The following is a 25,592-nucleotide window of genomic DNA, read 5'->3' as shown; positions in this document are numbered from 1 at the left end:
TTTCCCCTTAAAGAAAAGAGAGCGTGCAACATCAGTTAACACTTTATTTTATAGTTTAATATATTGATGACAGCCTGAGTGTACTGATATTTTAATTTAAGTTGCATTTAAAGGGCAACCAGTGTTTTTCCTCTCCAAGGTTGTAAGTGTAAAACCACTGTAACCAGTGTTTTGAAGTTTGATGTTCTGGTCAACTCTACATCAGTATATCAAAGGGCTCTCTTCTATTTGGATGGTATGTTATGCATTTGACGTGGTCATATTGAATTCAATTGGGAACCACTCAACCCTTCTTTTCCATTAAGAGTCACTGTTGAACCATTTCACAGCAGCGCCCTCTGCTGGTGAAAGGTTACTTTTAAGACATTTGCTCAAATCACCTTGACGGAGGAATAAAAACAAGTCAACACTAGAATTGTTTTACCAATTTATTCATGAACATACACGTACAGTTATTGAGTACATTAGTATTTTTGTAGCATAGCATTTTGCCTTGACAACAGCTGTTCGGAGGGACCCTACAGAATCCTGTCACGTCCTTTTCCAATGAACAGGATTTGAATACTCCCTGCAGATTGAGAAGTATCCTGGCTCTCCACAGTGGACACGATGCTGCCCGACAACCAACACTTGGCTGTTTTCACAACTAAAAAGGCATTAAGAATTGACTGGGAAGGAGGCAGGCTACGGTTTATGCTTGATCCCTCCTCCTTACTTCAAATATTGCTCTGACGTACTTCTCTGAGGCCTTCTGGGTAACGAAGGGAGGGTCGGGGTGGGGCGGGCGGTCGGTCACTGGACATGTAACGGCCTTGTCACGTTTTGCCCTCATTCTTTCACAGTGATAAAAATGAACATGGATCTCAGGGCCTAGACTAAGTTCCACGAGTCACCTGACCAGTCACTAATTGGCCACACCAGAGGTAAATGTCAAACTGAGGAGAAAAAAGGGGGCGGGGTTTGGTGAACCTGACGTGTCGATAAACGCTTCATAATCTGTTCCTCGTCGTCCGCTGTGCTACATCTGCCCAACATCGTTCTTTTCCGAAAAACCAAATGTGTCTCCCCCGGTAAGAAATGTGGCCCATCCACAGAGAGGGATCACAGCACCCTCCCTGTTCCCCTTGAGGCAGGCGGGGTCGTCAAAGTGCTGCTCACAAGGAATACTCAGATAACCGATGATAGGACGCCACACACTAGTACAAAGTGCAATAGAAACGACAGCCACGCTACTGCGAGCCTACAAGGAGCCTGAAGCACTGGAATACTGGGGCGAAGAAGTCGGAACTCGCCATCCTACCAAACTGTCTCATGACCTTCCTCATCTTAAAAGAATTTCTCTGGAATGTTAAAGAGACTCGGGCCAGGTGGGATATGATCAAGTCAAAACTAACTTCACTTCTGGTCGGTTTGGGGGCGAGTCTGTGCAGTTGGAGAGAAGTGGACTCGTTTTGAGAGAAGTTCACCGATGGGGTCAGCCAGTCTGCTCACTGGAATGTATCGAGAGTGGAACGTCGGGGAGATCCCACACTCAGCATGATTGTAAAAACTGGAGTGGACACCCGGCTGCCGGTCACATCTGTCCTCCATCTCTAGGGCTGGAAATGCTACAACGCGTTTTTTTTACAAGTGCTAAAGGCCCCCGTTAGGAATATATATTTTAAAAAAAAAGATTCACCTTTTACAACCAGAGCTAACCAAGCCTGGAACTTTGGTAGGAGCCAGAGGTGGAAGGGGGAGTTTATAAATTGACGTCACCGTGATGCAGTCTGAACCACAGCTGTTGTCTAAGAGCAAATACAACAAAAGACTTCACAAGAACCCAAACTAGTTTAGCAGTGAAGAAACAAGTTCATGCTTTTTGAGGGAAGTATTTTTCCTGTATTCTATCTATTTTACAGAGAAGGAGGAAGAGAAGGAAAAACAGGTCTAGTAAAATACTATGTATATTGAGCCACACAGCTCCCAGTATATTACCATGAGGTTTTGTAACAAAAATCTTGAAACCTTTTTTTTCTTCTTCAAATTCTCTACCAAGAAAAATACAAAACATTATAAGGCGGTAAGTAACTATTTTTTTTATATATTTTTTTCCTCTTTTTAGGATTTCTTAATTTGAGAAGCCGTTACAGTGCTGTTGATCCTCAAGACAGCCAGGCCAGGCTTCACTGCTGCTTGCACTCAGCTGGGGGGACTGCATCCTTCTGGAAGAAATCACAGGGATGAGGAGGGGGAGCTGTTAAAATGATATTCACTCCGGACACACACAGTAACACACACACACACACACACTACACACAGCCAAGCCACTTCAACACCTAAAACATTCAGCAAGCTTTCAGAAATCTAAGCAGAGTCTGAAAAGTGTATGTCTCAACTATTTTGAGCAAAGCCTAAAAAAAATAAAACAAACCACAAATATGAACGAAATGAATGAAACATTGACTGTGGACAGACGGTGATAACTGTGGTTTGTATTGTTTATTGGTGCCATGACTACAGAAGTGTATAGATCATCAGCTTCTCAGTAAGCAGGTAGATATAATAGATCTGCACCACAGGGCGGCCCTGAGGTTTAAGGATTTAGATGCCAATGTGTTTGGGACAAATAAATGTATCTTAATCTTAACCATGACAGGCAATGAACCTCCACAGATCTAAGTTCCATCTCTAGCGGATTATTTATTTCATGTCTTCCCGATTGCTGTCCACGGGATAAAGGCAGACTTGTGTATGGTGCCCCGATTATTGGGTATGCACCAATGACTGTTCACAAAGATGGACGATTCATCACCACAGGTGTTTGGTTTGACTTGGTGTTGTGACATTACTCTTAACCTGATGGGAGCTGAATTTTTTTTAATATTACAAATATCTTTGCAGCAAATCCAGAGTTGTTTTTTTCTCCCTTGCATTGCTGTGGAGAGCCCAGTTTTCATGGTTTTTCTGTTTGATATCAGCCAAAGAAGTCTGGACAATGCATTGGCTCTAACCAACAACAGCCCAGATTAATGAACTTCCAATGAATATGCTCATCTGATAACTCGCTAAAACACATTATCTCCACTGTGACTGATCAAGTTTTTCATGTTGGCTAATAGAAAACCCAATATTAGGACAGAGATGAGGAAATTGAAGTCTAATAGCTCATTTTATGAGTATATAAAGACTATAAAACTTGAGGAGATAACTACACATCTGATGTCTGCCAGTGGTGCGTATTTTTGGTGTTGCTGCAACAGGATGATAAATGTAAACACTTTAAACAACCTCGGGCCACTGAGCTCAAATTAATTAGCTGTCAAAAGCAAGGGAAACACTTCACTGTGTCAGACAGGAAGATAATTAAGAGATCATCATATCTGAGGCAGGGCGTCCTTCCAGCAGACATTAGACACTTGTAGAGGTGACAGCAAACTGCAGCTGTTCAGGCTGCTCTCCGTGGCCTGATGTCATACTGACTGCACAGTGCAAGGTCATGTTCACCACTGTGAAACACAACTGGCCTTTAGGCAACTCCAGAAAGTTTTGAGGACAAAAATATTACCTTTTGTGTGACACTATACACTGAATTTTCAATAAAGTTCCCCAGAAATATCTATAAATGTAGACTAGAAAGTATTATCCGTTTGAAGACTAACCTAGGCTTATTTTTTAAATGTGTTGCCAGAAATCATGTTCCCTAATATAAATGGAAAAAACAGGCTGCTCTTGCAAACCATTTCCTTGTATTTTGGATATTTGCCATCTATTTGTTAGTCCCTAGGCAGACAGACATTCAAGGCCGTTATCCCAGCACTAAAAGCAGATCTATAGAGACATGGGAGCAGACAGAAGTAATGTGGAAAAGGGAGGAACATAAAAATAGGAAGAAATAGACCAATGATGACTCAATGGATCTTAAAACAAACATCCACAAATGGCAGACAAATCCTCCACCTGACAAATAAAAACTCAAAAACCAGACGACGTTTGCAGACGGGAGAAGTTCAACATGGTGGAGGAAAAGAAAAGGAGGGTTGGACTATTTTCAACATACAGAAGTGATACAGGTGCAAATGCAGAGCTTAGTATGGGTTAAACCTCAAAAAAAACAACAACAAACCAGTGGGTTAGTGGATCTGGGGGGTGGGGGTGCAGCACGGCGGCAGAAGAGAAAAGGGGTGCTCATGTATAGGGTGGGGGGGTGCAGACAGGTACACGATGGAAAAACAGGAGGGAAAGAAAAGAGGTGGGGGTGTGATGGTAGTAAGCTGACAATTCACAAGCTTTACCTACCAGGACAGGGTTATTTTTCTACTGTCACCATTTAAACCTAGTGAGGAAAAATTTAAAGAGCAGCTGACACAAGATGCCAAAGTGACCGGAGATGAAGAAACATTGATGAATAGGAAAAAAATAAAAATAAAAAGCAAAACTAGTAGAATACAGAATGTCAAAGACGGTTTTTTTTTTTGGTTTAGCAAAGAAGAAGCAGAGGTCATGCAGGTTTATATCATCTAGTGGGAAATGCTCCAGTTTGATTTAGACATTTTTTAATTCAAGCCAAATCAATGAGGCAGGACATAACGAGAAGCCCTAAACCTGTGTATGTGGATTCAAATATTAATTTATAATGTTCACAAACTGGGCAACTGCCATAAAAGAAGTTTAGCTTTACACTTGTGTATCGAGAGATTCAGTTTACTGGAGCTTGAGCTGCTTTTGTTCACTCAGCTTGTTCGTAGTTTTTTAGGCTCAATTAGCTCCATCATTAGAGCAGTGACACAGAAAACCAGTGAATAAACAGAGCCGACAGGAGAGGACTTGCCATTTGTCATTCACACCATCTACAGTTTTACAGGTGTGCCAGATCCCGACACAAAATAATGCAACTACATGAGGCAGCAATGTTAAGATAATCTTATTAACCCATTTAGACCTGATTCAACCTATGCATGAAAACACCTTAAAGACCAGATGTTCCATTTGTGTTAATCTCCATTTAGAGATGGATGAGCACGAGGGTGTTTTAGGCCTGCGATGTACCTGCTGTGAACAACGCGTACACAAGTTGGCTGTTTCGCTTATGCAAATCCTCAGCTCTAACGCAACGCATATGGAAGATACAATACGATACTCACAAATGGTTGAGACACTAGCGATTGTGGACTAGACAGGGTCCATGGGCACGTAATCATGGGCAGAAATAGCTGAGACGTATTAACAGAAACAAAGTATAGTAAACTCCCCGTTTACAGGAGTGTTTTAGGGGTCTGGCATACCACCTACTGTATAAACGTGCAAATTAAGCCTTTTCTATATTGATCCAAACATTAGCTCTAGTCACTTTAGTCATCCAGCTTTGTCCATTTACCAGACGCAGGAAACTCGTCCGAGCCCGAGACCATCGGGCAAAGCCCTTTAGTTTGGGTCCAGTGTTGTGCTGTACACTGGAATCCTCCAGTAACACGCGTAGTACCTTAACAAGTATGAGAACAATACTGTTCACAACGCAGCCAGTTACCTCTGTGTACGTAGAGAGCAAGTATATCGCAGGCATTATACAATTCTCATTGTTTTCAAGACATGTTTGTCTTGTCTGAATACATCGCAGTTTGCTACAATACTCGCAGGAAAGGCGAAATGGATTATGGGAAGTTCAGTTTGTTTGTTTGTGATCTTAGCCTGCAAAAAAAAATTAAGTTGATTTTGAGACAATGGCTGAGGATTCAGGCGATGGGAGTGATATTGAAGCTGAGTAAAGCAAAAATGAAAACAATGAAAAAGCTTCAGACCCAGACGATGTCCCTGCTGACCCACTGACCAAAGCTCAGTTGGTAAGATACATGTTTGAGGAGGAAGAGGGGGGTGGGGATCTCTCAGGGTTGGTTGGATTTATTGTTTTTATAAAAAAAATGCTGATGAACATTTGAGAAAAAGCAATGATTTATAATAAAAGTAGAATATTTAAGCTACCGAATAGTCTATAAATATGTCTCCTATGTTCAGGAACTTGGCAATTCTGTCAGTTCTTCAGAAAATGATTCAGGGTTGTTTTCTAACAACGTATCAGGTTTAGAGGGCATTTTTATTCCCCTTTAGGTCTTAATGGGTTAATTTTATTTTAAGCATGCTGGATCTGTGTGTTGCTTTTAGTTAAGTTTCAGGTTTTAGTGACAACATGCAGCAGTCAGACTTAATTGACTGGTGAAAAGTCATGCTGAAAATGCAAGTAAAGATCAGGTTAAAACGAGGCAAATTAGACCATGACAACAAAATAAAAGCGGAAGCAAAATGAGATGCATTTGACAGTATGTATTCTGTATGTTGAAATCTGACGAGTCAATTTAAGACAGCCATTCTCTTCCTGCAGCTCAGGACGCCCAGAGGGCACCGGATGGTGCCGTGCGAAAAGTTTCTTACTGTGATTACGACAGAACATTTACTCATGAGCTGTCAAAAGGTTCAGAGAGATCACTGCAGGCTATCCATGGCCTCCAGTCGGAGCTGGAAAGAGCATCCTGAGCCAACTAAGTTGAGAACAGCTGAGTAAGGTCTTTCTCAGGACACCAGAGATCTTTAGAGGGAGGGGGAGTGTGTGTGTGTGTGTGTGCTGGGGAATGAACTCACCTTGGGATCATAGTCGGGGTCGTTCTCCTCATCAGCCTCCTCCTCACCTTCCTGCACACACAGCACGGAGACTTCAGTTTAATGGGCTCCCTCAACACAACCACAATAAGCTCTTAATCACATTCACCACAACAATAAAACCACATCTCACTGTGGTCAATCATTCTCACTAGTTAACTGTGCAGTGCCCTCAATAGTCTCACCTCATCATCAGCCTCCTCTCCCTCTTCATCATACTGTAAAACAAAGTGAGGATTGGTTAGAAAACTGTCACATTTGTAATGAAGAATACCCAACTGCCAAGGAACTTAGCAATGTTATCTTCGGCTACATCCATGCTACAACGTTGTCCATGTGATAGTTTCCATACATAACAGCCAAGAAGTTTTCAAACTAAACTGGGACCAGCAGCTTTTCCAAACATATCTGCAGCAGATTTGATGCATTATCAAATGAAAACGTAGTAGTATGGATGAAGCCTTAACTGCTAAATTCAGTGTGCAGTCCTGCCAAACGAAATGAATGATACTCACATCGTCATCATCATCCTCGATGGCCTCTCCTGTGAAGTAGAGCACGGCCCGAGGTACGATCCGCTCACGGATGAAGTGGCCGATTTCAAAGTCAGCAGCAAGAACTGCCTCCGAGTCCTCATCCTGAAGAAAGACAGACATTTTATTTGTGCATATCAGGTATTCTCCCTTAAAGATTAGCACTACTTGAGGGTGAAATAAAAGCTATGTTGGCATGATTATGTTTTGGCTGAACAACCACAGCCTCCACAACTAATAGATTAGAGTTTCATAGGAAGTTACACCATTGTTTAGTTGACTATTGGACATCGAGTTTTCAAAATGATTTGTCAGCAACATTTTCCATTGCGTAATCAGGGGGTTTTAATAGTTTTAAATTACGTCACTATTGAGGCTTTCCATCTGTCCGCTTACTTACAACTGGGCGCTCTAAAAGACTGAATATTCTGCCAAAATCTATTTGAAAGGAGAGAAGAGGTGCCAGAGAACTCTGTCAGGCAGTATATAGGGTTTTTGTTTTAGTACTGATGATACAAGGCATCAGATTTAGAGTAAGCTTTCTGCAGTTTGGTGACATCAAACCAGATAATTTAAAAACTATTAAACAGTTAATATGTTCAGTTCTGCAAATTTGGAATAACGGCAGTGGTATTATTCAGTGATGGAGTCAGTGTTGACCAGTAAAACATCCATCTCACATATTCTGAACAAACCCAAGTTGAAGTTGAACTACAATGGATAAACAATTAGAACAATGACTTACCAAATCTCCAGTTTCTGGAACTGTAAGAGAAGGAGAATGGATAAAATGTGATTAATTAAACAGTAGTTTTCATTCCATGATTAAATGATCCCTCATATTTCTGCCCCATCGTTCTTACCCTCTGGTGGAGTGAAGAAGTTGAAGAAGGAGTCGTTGGGGACGGTTTTGGTGACTGTCCTGACGGTGCCGCGACCCTTGTGCTTCTGTTTCTTCTTAATTGTTTTCAACGTGACGTTCTTGCCCTTTGTCCAGTCAATCGTGCAACTGGGGAAACAGGAGGAGGCAGCGACAGAAAGCAGTCAGCATCCACCAATTTCAGAATGTCAAATCTAATTAGAGATTCAAATAAATCAGCTTAGATTTATTTTAGGAATGCAAGTGGTGAGGTCACATAAAGATGAGTCAGAAAATAATGAGGTCACAATGAGAACATGTTTGGTGCAGATTATATTGGTTGCTGTTTGGCGGGGGGGGGGGGTTTCATTAAATAACAGCTCATGTATGAAAGACTGAAAAATAAACTGACAGTATGACATCAAATAACAGCGTGATTTACTTGCAGGGTTTCCCCCAGTGCTGTATAGGCCTGGCGGGCCGCCAGGCTCCCCCCCCCCCCCACCGCAAAACAAAATAATGTTACAATTAGGGCTAAAACTATTTATTATTCCACCGATTATTCAAGCAATCACCAGAGGAGTATCTCAAACTTGCATATCAGAAGTAGGGCTGCCGCGATTCGTCGACGTCATCGATTACGTCGACGCATTTTTTTTTTAAACCGCTGGGCACATGCCGCCATAGACTATGCATGCCGAGGCTGGGGGAGCAGTCGCCCCGGCGCCCTCCCCTCCACGCAGCCGGAGGCTCGGTGTGCGGCCCGTCTCAAGTTGTTTTTTTTTTTGGGGGGCGGGGGCTTCCTCTCTCTTGGACAGCGGGCCGGTGTCCGTCGCAGGTGCGGACGGCGGCCCGGTGCGGGTCAGGTCCTACTCGCGTCACCTCAGCTACGGCGCCCGCGGGGGGAAGCCTCCGTTCGCGCTGGGGGGGGGGGGCGCTAGACTGAGTCCCGAACATGTGGACATGCTGACATTGTTACATTACAACACACATGTCTAACTGACGTTTGAGTTTGATTTTGTGCTGGACACCATTGTTATACTTTAAAAATGTTGCACTTTGTTTAATATGCAGACCTAACTTTTTTATTTTGATAAGGGGTTAAATAGAAACTTTGATATCTTTTTGAGTTGCACTGCTGACTTAACTTATAAGTCCTCTTTTTTATTTATTTTTATCACGTTGGAGTTGCTAGTTTAAACCTACAGTTTTGCACTTTAATATTTGAGCCTTTCTTTACATTTTGTTTTGTGCTGCATTATACGATGACATACAGTTTGTTGTTGTCAAAATAAAATTAACTGAAATGAATGGTCAATTAGATTTTTTTGGAGGAAAATTAGTCGTTTAGATTAATCGACTAATCGATAAAATAGTCGTCCGATTAGTCGATAGAAAAATAGTCGTTAGTGGCAGCCCTAATCAGAAGAGCATGTTAATTATTAGGCAACAGTCATTCTGTACATGCACCTTATTGTCAAAAGCTCCGCTAAACGGCCATAACAACATATGTTCCTAAATCAGGGGTCGGCAAGTAAGCTTGGCCGCTGATTCGCCGTCAGTATAGTGTTTTCCAATTAGAAACAAATAGATCAACAGACGTGTGTCTGTACACTAAACCCATGGGTGACCCGATTAACATTTCACACAGCAACGAGGCACAATGCATTAACATCCCAAATAAAGTTGTCAGTATGCACATGCCCTTCCTCGTATGAACAGGTAGAAGCTCAGCTTAACACCAATAACAACCGTTTTCATCTAAACCAAACAATTCCCACACCAAGCAACCAGAGCAGCATGTCACACTAACAGTACTCACCCTGTGCAGCACATGATCTCTGGGCCGTCAAAAGAAAAGGGGTCGGTCTCATCGGGCTCTGACCTCATCTTGTAGGTTTTTGTCAACACTGTGTTTGTGAAGAATTCGTTGGCCTCAAAGAGGAATTCTAACGTGAAGCTCTGGGGGAAGAAAGAAAGGAGACATGATTGGATACAGCTCCCTTGCTTAATAAACAGATCGCTTTAAGCCATGTAACCGAGTATTGGCTTACTCACCATGGGCTGTCCTGGATCTGAGAATTTAACTTTAATATCTTGTAAATGTTTAAGGATGGATTCGTCATGTTCCTGAGGAAGAGAGACAGCACCAGAGCGTTAGATCTTCCAGAAATAGAGAAAGACAAGAAGCATGTCTGTTTTTTTTAACGTGACTGGGAATGTGCCACATACTTTGTTATAACACCCCCCACCCCCCCCCCACCCCCGCAAACCCCTGCTCTGCACTAGTTGGCCAGCAGGTGGAAGCACACCCTGATTTGTAATTGTTGGAAGCACATCTCGACAGTGACCCATTTCTTACCTGCAGCATTTCACTGAGCAGGTCCACATTTTTGAAAACTGTTAACCAGAACTCGGGGATGCCTTTGGGGTCTTCCTTTTCCTCATCCTTCTTCTCCTCCTCTAGTTTGGCCTTCTCCTTCATTTCATCCTGATTAAAAGGAGACATTTTCCTGATCAAAATAAGGCTTGCTCAACCATGTCAACGTAAGCTTTTCACACAGAATGACAGCACTGGCGACAAGATGAAGAAAAGAATAGCTACAATTATAGTGGCAATAAATCACTACACTGATTTCATCAAGTCTGCTGCCGCTCTGCGACTGAAACCAGGGGTAGTAATTTTAGATTTGAATCCTCGTCTTTAATTATTAGCTGCATGCAGTGCTTCCAGTTTATTAAGTGAACCTTATTATATTCTGGTTGAGCAAAGATTATACATGCATGAAATGTAAGCAGAAGGTTAAGAATTCAGTCAGCCAGGAAACATGCAGGTGTTTAAACGTCACCTGTACCTGCTTACTTACGGTCAGCTCTTCCTCCTCATCTGCTTTCCATTCACATTCCTCATCTGTGGGCTCGTAAGCTGCTTTCACTATGTCACTTCTCTGTCAACGGGAGAGGAGAAAGTTAGCTGTGGCTCTGAAGTAACGTGCATTACATCATCATCTCTGTGTTCCATCATGTGAAGTGATTCTTACAAAAATGTAAGATTACAAAAAAGAAAATAAGGGTTTTTGTTTCAGTGATCCTGCCCTGATATTTTAACTGGAAGGGCAGAAAATGAAAATACTGGCCACGGCTCATTCCTCAGTTTGTTTACACAAAAAACAAATGTGCCTGAAAAGCTGCATAAGGGACGTGGGAAACATGCAGGTTGACCGTCAACAAAATGGCTCCTCACACATGAAGGTTGAGAGCAGGGTCATTCTACCTTACTGAACAACATCAGTTCTGCTGAGTCATGTGACCTACAGAAGTATGAAAACTCTGTTTTACTCCAACATTGCTGACACGGCCTTCTCTTTGTTTCATCTTTGATTTTGTTACGGATTCCGAGTGAGAACGCATCAAGCATGTCTTGTATTTGACTTATGCTGTGGCACGTGTCAAAAGCAAAAAAACAGTTGGGTAGGTTCTAAACAAGCAGTTACACACAAGAACTGAGAGCTTATGTTTTACAGTAATATAAATCCTTTAACGGTTAAAAAAGATCTCAAAGATGTAAGCGGACACGTTTCCTCGTCAATGATTGAGACTTAATGACCATAATCTCTAGAGGATCCACAATAAAGACACATATTTGGTAAATATCAGGAAGAGAGGCTGCAGTTCACTAAAACACAAAAGGGAAAAGAGAGTTCTGGATCAAAGTTCTACAGACTGATGGAACAAATCTGAGCCTTTTCCCAGATACAAAGCATCTGGTCGCATTTATGATCCAATACCTCAGGCAATCATTGACCCCATTTTACACTGAATATGCAATGATCGTTTGACTTCATGTGCATCTGTAAAATTACTTTTGAACTTGTGTAATAAGACTAAATCTTCCACACAATTGTCTATATTGATGTAAACCTGCAAAAATATAACAGCTACATAAACAGTCAATACTCAAAGTATTAAGAATGAATATAAATTACGTACTTTGTCAAACAGGGGTTGGTAGAGCGCTGCATACTTCCTCTCCAGTTCGTGTACTTCTTCGTAGAACTTGGCCTCAATGTGGGCACACTTCACCTGCAGGTTCTTCAGGGCGTTTACGCGTCTCTTTACAACCTTTGGTAAACTGTGGGACAGAAGGAAGCAGAGAAGATGTGAGGGGCATCCCGGGGGACAGAAAGATCCTGGAAATGACATGGTATGAGGCCATAGGGACTGTTAGGATATTTTGTGTGGTTTAAAGGCTACATCCGCACTAACAGTTTCAGACCAGTGATTTCTTTGCTTGGACTGACGACAACATGGAACAGTTACTGGCATAGGCTTATTATTACTTAGAATGGCATTTGTAACTGCAGCAACACCAGCCCAAAAATAATGTCCCTAAACGGAGAAGTATATCATAACATTCTTCTTTCCAATCAAAACTAATGTAGGAGCTGTAAACCAGTTCATATCATGAAATTTAAGTGAAAACAGTTGAACTGCTGAGTTTGTGAATCCTAAAGATAGATGTGTATATAATTTGTTATTGTGCTTTTCTTCTGCTTCCAGGCTTCTAAATTTAAAAACATGGGACAAAATGTGCTCAATTTGGAGGACGTGGTAACAGAGAGGACCCTGCCTCTGCAGTTAATCTGCTGAGAGCTTTAGAGCTGAGCGGCACACTGCAGGGGAGCACTCTCCCCAGAGGATCTCCAACGAGCCAGGGTGGCCTTCCCAGTACGCTCTTTAAACAAACTGAAACCAAGCCAAGAACACTTTTTAGTGACATTTGCTTCATTTAGCAGTGAAGAAACTGTGTCTTATTTGTAGACAGATTTATTGGTTTAAGCTTGAGGGATTCACAGCCTTATTCTTGCTCTGGATAACAGAGTGGCTTCCTCAACAGCATAATAACAAATTTAAATCTTTAAAAATGGCCTTTTAAAACCCCTTTAGATGACATGTTAATTAACCAACTGGACACCATTGGATTCTAATGATTTATTTATATTCTTCACCCTGAAGTTCAGCTATAAACTGTACCACAATAATGTTGTTTCTGTTGATTAGAACATATGCTTTGCTAACTGCGTATAAGCAGGGCTAATATATAATTTGGCATTTATTTTAACTGATCATAAATAGAATAAATAAATAACATGTGAGATTGCTTGTTTTATTACAAGTCCAAAAGCCAAAGATATAACAATTATCTCACAAGTTATAACTGCTGATAGAGGGTAAACTAATGAATCAATTGATTAATCATTTCAGACCAAACAAGAGCTGCTTGCTGAGGTATTACATCCAACTCAACGGCAGTCCCAATGGGAGGTTCTCTTATTACATCTTGTATATATTAAATAACTACAGGTTTTAAACATCTTTTATCATATATTCATTCACTGTAGTTGAATGTTGTAATGTTAGTTTATTAATGCAGATCTCTTTAATGCACCTGTGCAAAATAATTTGTCCACCTTATCTTATATGTATATAAAATGGATGAATAAGACTGTAGTTAATTAATATACCATCAATGTAAATGATTTAATACATAAATTAAAACAAATAAGTAATGCTTCATAGTGAAACAATAAAGTTTAAACACTAACACAGAGTTAGGTTTCTCTGCAATGTGGTAAATGAAAAAGTCAGCATTATTCTGGCATGTGGATGCTTGTTTAGTCCCTAATGCTTCACTGATCAAACTGGTGACTTTTTAGGTGACTTTTATTTGACAAGTTGATGAAAGTGCTGCTTCCTGATGGTTTAGCTGAGGTACAGTGGGCGGTGGCCCTGCAGCCACAACACACGACCAAATACACAGTATCTCGTGTCATGGCTGTACTTCTTCGCTGGGGGATTTTACATAAAGATTTTAGTCTTCGAGCATTTTCCTTTTGTTTTAGCATTTTTGGTAGGAATTGACAATTGTCTTCAAACGTTTCTGTCTCAAGTATTTTAGTAGGTAAGGGTTATGTTTGAGGATACAATGGCTGCTTACTAAGTAGGGAACACGTTGCCTGTACCGCTCTCCATCTTCTATCCTTCGACTGAGCCAATCAAATTCGAGCTAAACAATGTATCACACAGGCTGTCGACAGGCTGCCTGTTAAGCTGCTCTGCACAAAGTGAACTCTCTGAATCTGAGCCAATTTTCCCTCTTGCTGCCCTGTTATTGAAACGACTAATACTTGACCGAATGTGAGCTGAGGTTTGACATTCCCCTCATGTGAGAGACTCAGCAGTACAATGAAACCTGACTATAAACTCAGTACGGGCTCAGCTATTGAGTATCAGGCTGAATGCATCTTCATGTTTAAGTTGAACACTGCTTCTACAGATGAGAATGACTGAACCTCACCTGAACTTAAGTTGCCTTAAAACACATCTACTCAACAGGGACCAGTCGCCACTTAGAAAACGAATTAAAACAATATGTAAGCAATTGGAAAAACAAGAACATCCACAAATTCTAAATAACAGCCCAAAGCAACATAAAGAAACAGCCTGGTTAAAAGCTACCAATATTTAGATTAAAAAAAGAACAAAACAATCAAATGTGAATAATAAGGTAATGTTATGATGAAAACAAATACTGTAGTTTTGGCCAATAGTACGTTTTTAACAGCCTTTTGCCAAAAGATTGAATAGGCAGGTCGGCTGCTAGTAGAAGTAGCAATTGACTGATTAATCAGTCGACTGATTAATTGGAACAATAACTGGCATGGTGAGTAACTGGTATTTGCGATGTTGGCCCCCACGAGGCAGATAAATTACTTTTATTTTCTTTTATTTACTTAAAGGTTTCATATCCTTACAGATGCTGAACCTCTTATTCTGCTACATGACAAAATTGCCAACAAGGTCAGAATGAGTCATTCCCTCACCTCTCCATGTACCCCGATGGTGAGCCGTTCAGCCCGTCCAGCCTCTCCTGCAGCGCAGCCAAGATCTGTGGATTCTGCATCATCTGCACAGTCAGCTGACGAGCTGAGCACACAAAACAAAACACAGAAGTCAGAAGTGTAAGATGAGGGCAGACAAATTCAGGAGTATGAAAGATTCATTTGGGTCGTTGATGAGAACAGGTTTAGGACAGGATTCAAAAAGGCAAGAACATAATTTTAATTTTAACTCTTTCTACTCTGTAATGACCTGATCCTTTCCCCAAGTTATATTGCACATCACAGAATAATGGTGCAGCAGAGTACAACAGCAGTTTCACCTGTTTGATTCCTGCATACTTTGTTGTTCATTCGAGTAAATAACAGCCTGAATCAAGTCCACTTATTAACGTGCCAATGCAGCAGAGGCGCAAGAGGTGCCAGTCTCCAATTTAAAGGGTGCTCTCCTTTTGTAAAAGCAGACAGGTGACATATGGTACATTGGAGTGTACAACACATTGCTTGTGCCTATCAAAGCTCAACCCAATTGCTGCTGGCAGGTGAGAAGATTAAAGAGACTGGAAGTCCCTTTTCTCTTTTGGCACATCCTGGCACTTTGGGTTGTGGTGTGTTAGCAGCTCAAATAGATCAGCTGTCCAAGACTCTGCATGCAGTCAAATAAATAGACTCTTGCTTGTCTAAAAAAATAACATAAGAGGTACTGGCTGAATGATTTGATACAAAATACCACTTTGGTTTGATAAATCAGTGAGAATTAGCCACCATCACAGAGTACAACTTTTAAGGCCAATGTCAGCTTAGCAAGTAGCTATACTTTATGTCTCTAGTGACTTCCATACACTTCGGAACCTTGAGAAAAGTGTTTCAGAATAAAAATGGCTCTATAAGATACTCCACTCAAAATCCATCCAACAACTAACCAGGATTTGCCCTCTGCAGGTCTAAACAGAAGCTATAAATGTTTGAAGCCTGTTATTTTCACGAAGAAGCGATTAAATATCTTTAATTTTGTCATTTTTACAGTAGATATTAATTCATGGAAGCTTTAGTATGAACAAGCACAGCGTAAGTGCAACTCAAAGAGATTTAATTAATTCAATAAGACACAATGATGTGTATGGCGTATATATGAATAGTGCACGATTTTAGTGCATTCCTGGAGTAGTCTGTCCTTATGGAAAGCTCTGTTCCAACCACTGACATGCATATTTAAATACAACATTCATGCATCCCCATTTTTGGGAAGAAAAAAGCTAAACTGTCGACATTGAATCAACATGAGGAAGCGAGATACTGTATAATTTAAACTGTTTGCCAGCAGATGTATTTTCACCTTTGGATTAGAAACATCGGTTCACTTTCACAAATCTTCAGAACGAGACGTGCGGGTCCTCTTAGCTTGTTACTCATGTCTCATAGCAGCCTTGATGCGTCAGTGTGTTATATGAGTGGTTTCTTAACAAGAGTTTGCGCCGCACATTAACACCAGCAGTCTGTGTATTACTCATGCATTTCTAATCTCCCCTCAGCTTCCAGAGTTCTTGTAAGGCTTTCCTGAGTGTGTGGTCGTTATGACGGATCACTCTCACGCAGTCAGAACGAGCCTTTTATCAAGTCTGCCTTTTCAAAGACTTTTTAAATCTTGCTATAAATAGAAAAGGCCAAACAGCCATCTATATCTATCTACAATGAGCCGGGAGTGGGTTTACACATTGGAGCCGTCTGAATCATTTACTGAGCATCAAAAGGATGCATAAACAGCATTCAGATCCGAAAATAAAATGGATTACTGCCTCCCATCATTTCATGCAAATACCTGCTTGGTTCAAAAACAGTAAAAAGTAGATATAGAATAAAAACATTTATATACACCCTGAAATTTAACATTATTAATTTATACAAATTTCTTCATTTAAAGACAAAGAACTCCTCTTTCCAAACTGCACACAAATGATTTAATTTGCATTAACAAACAGACCTCCAATTACCACACTCGGGTTGTTAATGACACCATATTGCATGCTTTGCAAATAGGCTCACCTTTGCTGTTTTCATCTTCTCCAGTCTCCTCTTCTTCTACTTCCTCCACGTCCTCCATATCTGCTGGGTCCATCTCAGCCTGGTCTTTGCTGCTCGGGGAGACAGAGGTGGCAAAGGGAAGACGAGAAGGTCAGACGAGGCACAGACACTTGGGTGTTAATCAGTCAATTAATTCTAGTACAACCAATCTGACTGAGGTTTTGTCCAGTCACTGCACCTTGTTTAGAGATTGACCAATCTGTACATGTATAAGTTTTAACGATCGTAGGGGTCCCTCAGAATGCAAAATATTGAGCCATAAATATGTACACAACACATACTTGTTTATGGCTGTGAGGGTGCAGACAACTGGGACTCTTATGAGTTACATTGAAAAAAATTATGCAGAAGACCATGCAAGGCAATACCCTAAAAGACTATCTGTGTTTTTATATCCAAGTGAGGACTTGCAATTAAATTACAAAACAACTCTTTAGAGATTCTGGCACAGTAGAGGACGACAGGACCTTTACTGTGCGTCCGTCTCGGTCCTTAAGCAGCAGTGGTTACAATTATTCAGCGGCAGGACATTGCTACAACAATGAACGTAGCGGAAAATATGAATAGATCATGTTCTCTCACCGCATTGCCATGCATGGAAGAATCAAGACATTTCCGAACCTCTAGTGTATGTGTGTGTATCGTTGGAGCACGTGCAAGAGACATATACTGTGTCCATTCCTGTGTGTGTGACAACCACAGGAGGGTAACTCACTGGATCAGTGTAAATCAATGTGTTCTGTGGTGACTTGTGTATCGAACTGGTTAAACTGACTGCGTGGGCATGACATTAAAAACCCGTAGTTTTGGTAAACATCCGTTTACTCTTCAGCTTATTGGGGACAGTGGGCTCCCCTGTGGGTTTGAATGTGTTGCACCACACCTACATCAGTGATGTCACTGCTGGTGTATCTCTCACTTTAACCGTTACTGACCCCTGGAGGCTACTTCAGGCACAAGACATGCAACCAAAACCAGAAGAAGAGACAGGTGGAGGAGAGGTCAAGTGTTTTTAGTCTTCACTGAGGGAAAATGTACTCACTTGTCGATGTCTGCCATTTTAGCTGAGTTTCAGGTGATGCTAGAAAAGACAAGATACGTAAGAAAAGGATTAGATTTGAAGTACTAAAGAACAAATTAATTACTTTTGATCCAACATTTACCATAATCAGATCTGGGTCAACTGCATTTACCAATACACTTTAATGCTTATTTTAAACTGCTTACAGCACTAAAGGGGCGGTGGCCAAGTTAGTTCATTTGACTTAATTACAAAACACTAATAAAACATTCCTTAATTAAAAGTTAGCTCTGTTGGGATTTTTAACTTCTTTACAACTTGAATGGATTTTATACTTCTTGCAAGACAAGATGCCGGCGTACACAGCCAGCATGCCTTGGGCTCAGTAAAATTATAAATGAATGCCCGAGATGGTTCCAATTATTCAAACTTAACATTTGGATATGTGGCAATACTTCCTGTCTACATCAGGAAAAACTACCACAGAACAATAGAGACTTTTCATCACTCAACCTATTTTTTTTTACATAATGGCAGTTAAAGCTTTGCATCCCAACTATTATGATGGAAATAAAAATGAGCATTACGAGTAAGACCCACTCTTGCAAATGATGGCTGTGTGCACGACCATGTATAAAGGAAAATATAAAAAAAGGAAGCATATTTAGCAACACAGCAGTTTGTATCTGATGAACGATCAAAGCTGGTTTCTCTTTAAACCTCATCAACAAGATACTTAGAGGCGGTTAGAACAGGAGCATTAACTTAAACTTGTCAATGGATAGAGTTGACCCTGTTCCCTTGCAAATGCCTACACAGAATCTTAAGGCTTTTAAGAAGTGAATTATTAACATTTCCCCCCCCACTTTGGAATTTCAACAAAAGTGAAAATGTTGCTTCAGCACTAGGGGTGGGATGATGAAGATGCCATTGGCACTATCATCATGACAGACATCCAGTGGTTTGTGTCCATTCTCAAGGTCTCACAAGTTCAGGTTTTACAGTAAAAAATGTCTTGAACACAACCCAATACATTCCTCACACATTATAGTAGTCAGGTAAAAGTTCCTTCTTCTGCTTGTAAACACAACTCAGGAAATGTTTGTCAGGCATATGCACTGTCTAAGGAGGTGTTCAAATAAATCAAGCACTTTATTTCACAACAGATTGACAAATACCTCTCTGCAAAGCACATCTATAAGCACTGAATATCACTCATTTTCCATGATTATGTTGTGGATAACGTAAAATGTAATCATGTTCATTCTTTTAGTCCAGGAAGTAATCAATACAATGTTAAATATGCCAAAAGAATTGGGTTGTGGTTCCTCATTTTTATCACAGGCTTTGAAACAAACTATTTCCTGCTCTGTTTGTACAGAGAATGTTTATTACACAAACACAAGGAATTTGGATAATTCAGGCCATATGGTCTGAAACACATTGCCATCTAAGTCCAGACAGGATCAATCCTGGTTGCGATGCATCCAACCCTCATTCCCTCCGAGAGCCTTCTTCTCTTAAGAGAGATGGATAGCCATGGTGTTCTTTTCAGGGGGAATGGTGGACAGGGGAAACTTGCATTGACAATAGGCAACCATTAGGATGTATATTGTGTTATGATAGAATAATGTCCATCACCTAATATTGTGCTGTATTGTTTATTTCTTTGCTTCACTGATCACAGACTTTTTAATTTAGATGTTTTGGCTCCACAGAAATGGAGGTCAGAGAACGTGATAGAATGGGTCAAATCTGAAGAGTAGATAATGATTTTCTAATATTTTTGACCATGTTCACATTTGCATTTCAAATGTCATGGGAAATGGACCTTACCATGTGGTAATCCTACATAAACTAATAAATAATTTGCTGAAATGCGCTATATGGTGATATTGTTATCTGGATATGAAATGGCTGATATCGGTTTTGGAGTTCAGCCATATTGCACGGCCCTAGTACAAGACAGTATGGCAACAGATCAGGACCTGGAAGTGGCCGTGTCAAAACTCACTGAGGTGGCTGTAACTCAAACCTAAAGCCTTGCAGTGAATAATAGACTGGGAGGAAATCTGCTCGTCACATGAAACCGAGCCACATCAGCTGTTAATCGGAAGTGGTAAAGATTTTCAATACTGATGCTGGATCAACACAGACACAATGCTGATAATGTTAAAAATGACAGTTGGCAAAATATCAACCAAATTATAAAGTGAGTTTAAATGTTAGATATTTATTGATGCTGAGGGGAATTTACTTGCATGTTGTATGGGCTTGTCCTACCAAATCAGCCCATCCACACTGCTCATCAACAGTGTGGTGAAAATGAGAAAGATGAGACTCCCCAACAGTGGAAGAATTTGTTGTAGTTTGGCTCAGCTAAAGCAGAGGTAGCACTTCCCTCATGGCAGCTCCCTCAAGGAGCCATTGATGTGCTTCTAGTGACTGTCAAAGCTTCACTGGACTCCCTGTTCTGCCATGTCCAGCCATGCCTCAGAGTTCCAGCCCCCTGACTCATCTGATGGCTTTTTAAATAACGTTGGAATAGGGTTCTCACAGAAGAGAAGGTGTGGTCAAGGAAGCTGATCAGTCCCATACATGTTGATGTAATACATACATACAGTATTCAACCACATTGACAAACCCTAACCAAGATCCCCAGGTCTCTGTCAGGTAAGATATTCATATTGCACCTCCTGGTGGGGGGGTAATCTATATATATCATAATCCAAATCTGAACGACAAGCTCTTTCTTAAAAAATAATAATTATAAAGTCAGAAATTCTGTGACATTTCGATAAGGTTGAGACTGTGGCAAAGGTTCCTAATCCTGGTCCGTCAGCCACCCACCTGCTGGCTTTCCATCCTGTCAAGTGTTGAGCTACATTCACCTGCCATCCCATAATCACTGCCTTCTTGAATGGCTACACTTCACAGCAGCACAGCTCGGACTCCTGAGGCCCACAACTCTGAACGGCCCGAGTCACGTAACAGAGAGAAAGGGAAACACTGAGATAAAACCGTTTCTCATAGGGGACCAACAATTTGAACCAAAACCACAAGACATTTGGGCCGTTGGGATTTTTGAAAAATATTTTCAGCAAAGCCGTCGAATCATCAACACCCCTGCATATCTTAGCTGTCCTACATTTCTCTTATACAGCGACAATATTCAACCAGAGATCTGAAGTGACACTTCACTGATCTCAAAATAAATCCAAAACAGATCAAGCCGTTTCGTCCTTCATACGGGTATAAATGATCAAGTGTGTGTTTGGGTATTTAAGACTTTCATCAAGTCCCATTTCATCTCCACTGACAGTTTCATTCTGTCACTTTCTGAAAAGGGTGACACATTCTGAAGCTTTCAATAATCCCAAAGGGAACGGCTGCAATGTCCCGTTATCTCGCTACAATATCTGAGGTAAAATGACACCCGACAACACAGCCATCTTCTCTGTCTTCTCTATATTACGCCAAATTATTGATGGGAAAGCTCTTAGCAGCAGAAGCACACATTCTTCAAATACACTGTTGTTGCATAAAATGTGATGACATGGTTCTTTTCAGTCAATGTGCAGTTCTTTGTAGACGGACAGAAACGTATGTCTGGTGGGAGACCAGACTCTGCTTCCTACAATGATGATGTCTGTAGGGAGTTCGAATTTGCATTTTATTGCCATTGTGTTAATCATTTTCTGACGCTAAGGTTCCTAATATACCTGAGTGGGATTGAATAGCTCAATGCAACATGGCATTTTGTCATGTAAAATCGATCAGAAACACCATCTATCTCCACCAGAAGCCAACATCTGTCCCAGTCTCGACACGTGATAGATTTCTCTGATAACACCACAGCTCTGCAGGTGTTGAGCGAGGCATGTTACTCCTACACATGCATGGCACATATGAATCACATGTGTTTTTTAAAAAAGGCCAGCAGACACTAGCAGACAGTAAATGCAATCGGTTCTGTGTGGGAGATGCATGTGTCCCAGTGAACCATCAGACTGATCTCACACACACACTTCTCCTCTCTTGTACCAGCCCCCCCCCCCACCCCCTGCCCAGCGACCACGTGTTGCATGCTCAAGTCTAGCGAGCCACCAATGACTAACAAAAAGCAGGGTGGGAGCCTGCTCACTCTTTACTCTTTACATATGTACAGCTCCATGCAGCCCCCTAACAAGACAGCTAACCTGCCGAGACGTCAATTGAATAAACGTCCCCTCGCATCCTCCACAAAACCAGGCGACCCACCCCCCCTGCTAGTGAACAGGCTAACTTTAGCCGGCCTGTGCCCGGTCTTGTCACCGCGCCGTGTCCGGCTAGTTGAGCTAGCTTGCTCGTTGCTAGCTTGATGCGCACTGCCCGGCTCTGAGCCTGTGGGAGGACCAGGGGCTTAGAGAATGTGGGCCAGTGGACAAGCGGTGCCACGGCCGCCTGTACCACGTTCGATGCCGCTTTCGTTGTGTCATGCTGCCGGCTGCGCGAGCCTCGTAGCCACTTCCCCGCCCCGAGGATCACCCTCCAAAGAAGATTAAGGTCGAGTCCAGAAAACACAAGATACAAGACACGTGTCAACAAATGTCGAATAACGCTGACAATTACGGGAACTATTTGACGTTTTGTTGTTTCTGCCAATGCTGTAATTCTCGGGATAATCCCCCGGGAAGCGACACATAGGTGATTGTTGGATTTTTTTTTGTTGAAACGCGTGTACCGTTCCCACATCATGGTGGAGCAGGCTCGATGGCTGCTCTCGCTGTCTGCCCTGCTCGGTAGCGAGCAGACACAGAGACGTCTCCCTCCGCCGTCCGCGGGCATAAGCGGCTCAAACGGAGGTTTTATCTCCCGACACGATGCACAAGTTGCGGGGCGTCGGCGCCGAGGCCGCGTCCATGTCCCCGTCCCTTACCTTGTCTCTGTGGCCGGAGGCTGGACAGGTTTAGACGGCGCTGCGCAGTGAAGCGGTCCCGGGCAAGAAAGACACTCCGCTCAGATGGCGGTAAAAGGGAGAGAGGTCCCGCCGCCTGCGCTCATATACATCCTACGTCATCACGTAAACTGGCAGTCGCCGAGGCAACGCTGCTCATGGGAGGGGCCGCGGCGAGGGCGCCCCAAGGGGAGGGAGGCGCAGGGGGAGAGAGATCATCATCATCATCATTATCATCATCATTAAGCACCATCTTCATCATCATCATCATCATTAAGCACCATCTTCATCATCATCATCATCATCATCATCATCATCATTAAGCTCCATCTTCATCATCATAATCATCATTAAGCACCATCTTCATCATCATTATCATCATTAAGCACCACCATCATCATCATCATTATCATCATTATCATCATCGTCATCATCATCATCTTCATTAAGCACCATCATCATAATCATCATTAAGCACCATCATCATCATCAGAATCATCATCACCAAGCACCGTCATCATTATTATCATCATGCACCATCATCACCATCATCAAGCACCACCCCAACCATCATCATCATTATCATCATATTCATCATCATCAGAATCATCATCATCATCACTATCAAGCACCATCATCTCAATCATCATCATAAGCAGCAGCATCACCTCTGCCATCCTCTTCCTCTTCTAATAATTGACAATCCTCCTCTTCATCCTCTTCCTCCTCTAATCATCATCACAATCATCAAGCACCACAATGTCAATCATAATCATCATCATCAAGCATCATCATCATCATCCTCCTCCTCACTGGGACTCTCCCTGTTATTATTTATCATAATTACTGCTCCAATGAAGTTATGTCACAATTCAAACCTGAAGGTTCACCATTGACCTTGGAAATGGCTGCATTTTTTAATCTTAAAAACTTGAAAACTTTCCGTTCCATATCATGACTTTCATCAGGCATTTGAAATTAAATATTCATCATGCTGAAAATTCTAGATAGGATTTTATTACCCCGTAATTCCGTCTGACATACAGGGGGCTAATTGATAATGAGCAGCAGTAAACTTGCCAAAGGGTGTATGGGCCTGAAGATGTAAGAATTTGGATATACTGTATACGTCTTCTTCTCAGGTGTTCATGCCAGGGTCTCAGCCATGACTCGCTTCATTTTGCTCAGTTCCCTTGTAGTTTCTGCAGGTGAAACCCTCTATGACAATATCTCATGCTCTGAGGTATGTCACAGCTGGGTTTCGGTGCCACCAGTTTCATTTGCAATTTTCTCACTTGTCAAAACCAACAAAACTCAAGGAGAAGATGTTCCAGAGAGTGAATAACTGCATCATTTGTGTTCAGTATCCCACAATATGAGAGGAAAAAAGTATTCTCAGCTGGTTTCCAGGACAATACACGCTGATTTGTTCATACATCTAGTAATCCCTAACCTATGTTAAAGATGAAATTGTCTGTGAGGGTTTTGGAGTGATTCGTCTGTCAGGCAGCACCAGTCTGAGTGTTACTAACTCCAGACTGGCGCTGCTCAGCATCAGCTCTCTCTGAGCAATGTCTGGCACAGGCCCAAAGGTCAGATCTGTCATCCAACGCTTTTCAATAAGCGTAAGCCTTCCCACGTGCGCCATTCCCTGTCAGAAACTTGTAAGTGAATGTTTCCCTGAGTCATCCAGGCCGGTTAGTGTATGAATAGACACGGGACCAGATGACTGGAGGTGTGCGCAGATGATTTTCTCATCCTGCAATGTTTCATTACACTTCATCACTCTGATACCTGAGATCTGCCAAGTATAACTGGTAAGACTCTGGTGGTTGGTGAGCAGCTTCAGAGCGGCTGGAGGGATGCTCACAGGAACCTTTCTGATGGGTGAAATAATATCTGGAGGTGGCAGCACAGGGATGCAGTGGTAAACATTCTAATCCCAGTGCTCTAGATTATTTCCTCATTACAAAGACACGCAGATTGGGGTTAGGTTAATTGGAGACTCTAAATTGACGATTGGTGTTTCTGTGTAGCTGCGTTCAGACATGCACTGAACTCCAGGGATCCTCAGCAGTGTCTCCAGAGGACGCGCATGTGTGAACGCAGCTGTACGCGTGAGAGCCTCCAGAGTTTTCTGCTGACTTTCTCCGCCTGGCCGACGTGAGAACACAGGAGATCCTCTGATGATTTCACTGCGAGGATGCAAAAGACGCAAAAATTATCAAAAGAAACGGTCATTTAAGGATATAAAAAGTGAAGCCATACACGTAGAAGACACAGACGAAGATGTCAAAAGAGTTTGAGGTGATAAGAGCCGACGCAGCAGTATAGTGACAATAGTGATTCAAGCTGCAGTTATTTTAAAAAATGGCATTTGAATTTCTGGTTATGCCACAAAGCTATAGTCTAAATAGTGTCAAGGTCAAAATTGGCAATGACAAACACTAAGAAAAGAAATTGACAAACTGTTCCTATATCCAAATCATCAATTAATCCTATATAAGGCTTTTCATAGTATATATCTCAATGCCGCACTTACTTACTCAATGCAACTCTTTTTGCAGTGTCCCCCCTGGTCTATTTTCAGTCCGGAAATCATTTTGTGAGATCAGCGGTCAGTCAGTTATTC

General features: G+C 41.7%; 1 protein-coding gene across 4 annotated transcripts; it reads right to left on the bottom strand.

Moving 5' to 3' along the window:
- Positions 1–415: 415 nt before the first annotated feature.
- nap1l1 (nucleosome assembly protein 1-like 1) lies at positions 416–23,042 on the bottom strand. Of its 4 annotated transcripts, none has more exons than XM_061068534.1 (15): positions 22,943–23,042; positions 18,046–18,084; positions 16,965–17,053; positions 14,907–15,009; positions 12,013–12,154; positions 10,878–10,970; positions 10,385–10,513; positions 10,081–10,152; positions 9,845–9,984; positions 8,027–8,172; positions 7,909–7,928; positions 7,146–7,268; positions 6,816–6,848; positions 6,613–6,663; positions 416–2,204 (listed from the first exon to the last, which is right to left on the bottom strand). In XM_061068534.1, the coding sequence occupies exons 2-15, from the start codon at positions 18,060–18,062 to the stop codon at positions 2,166–2,168; spliced, it is 1,197 nt and encodes a 398-aa protein (XP_060924517.1). In that variant the 5' UTR covers positions 18,063–18,084; positions 22,943–23,042; the 3' UTR covers positions 416–2,165. The 4 variants fall into 4 exon arrangements, with proteins under 4 accessions (XP_060924517.1, XP_060924521.1, XP_060924529.1 ...); XM_061068538.1 differs by having other exon boundaries at positions 416–2,201; XM_061068546.1 differs by having other exon boundaries at positions 10,890–10,970.
- Positions 23,043–25,592: the final 2,550 nt, after the last annotated feature.

Source organism: Limanda limanda, chromosome 1, assembly GCF_963576545.1.
Source record: "Limanda limanda chromosome 1, fLimLim1.1, whole genome shotgun sequence".
In the NCBI taxonomy this organism is placed as follows: domain Eukaryota; kingdom Metazoa; phylum Chordata; class Actinopteri; order Pleuronectiformes; family Pleuronectidae; genus Limanda; species Limanda limanda.
The sequence above is the reverse complement of the archived record's forward strand: the minus strand, read 5'-3'. Positions and strand labels throughout refer to the sequence as shown.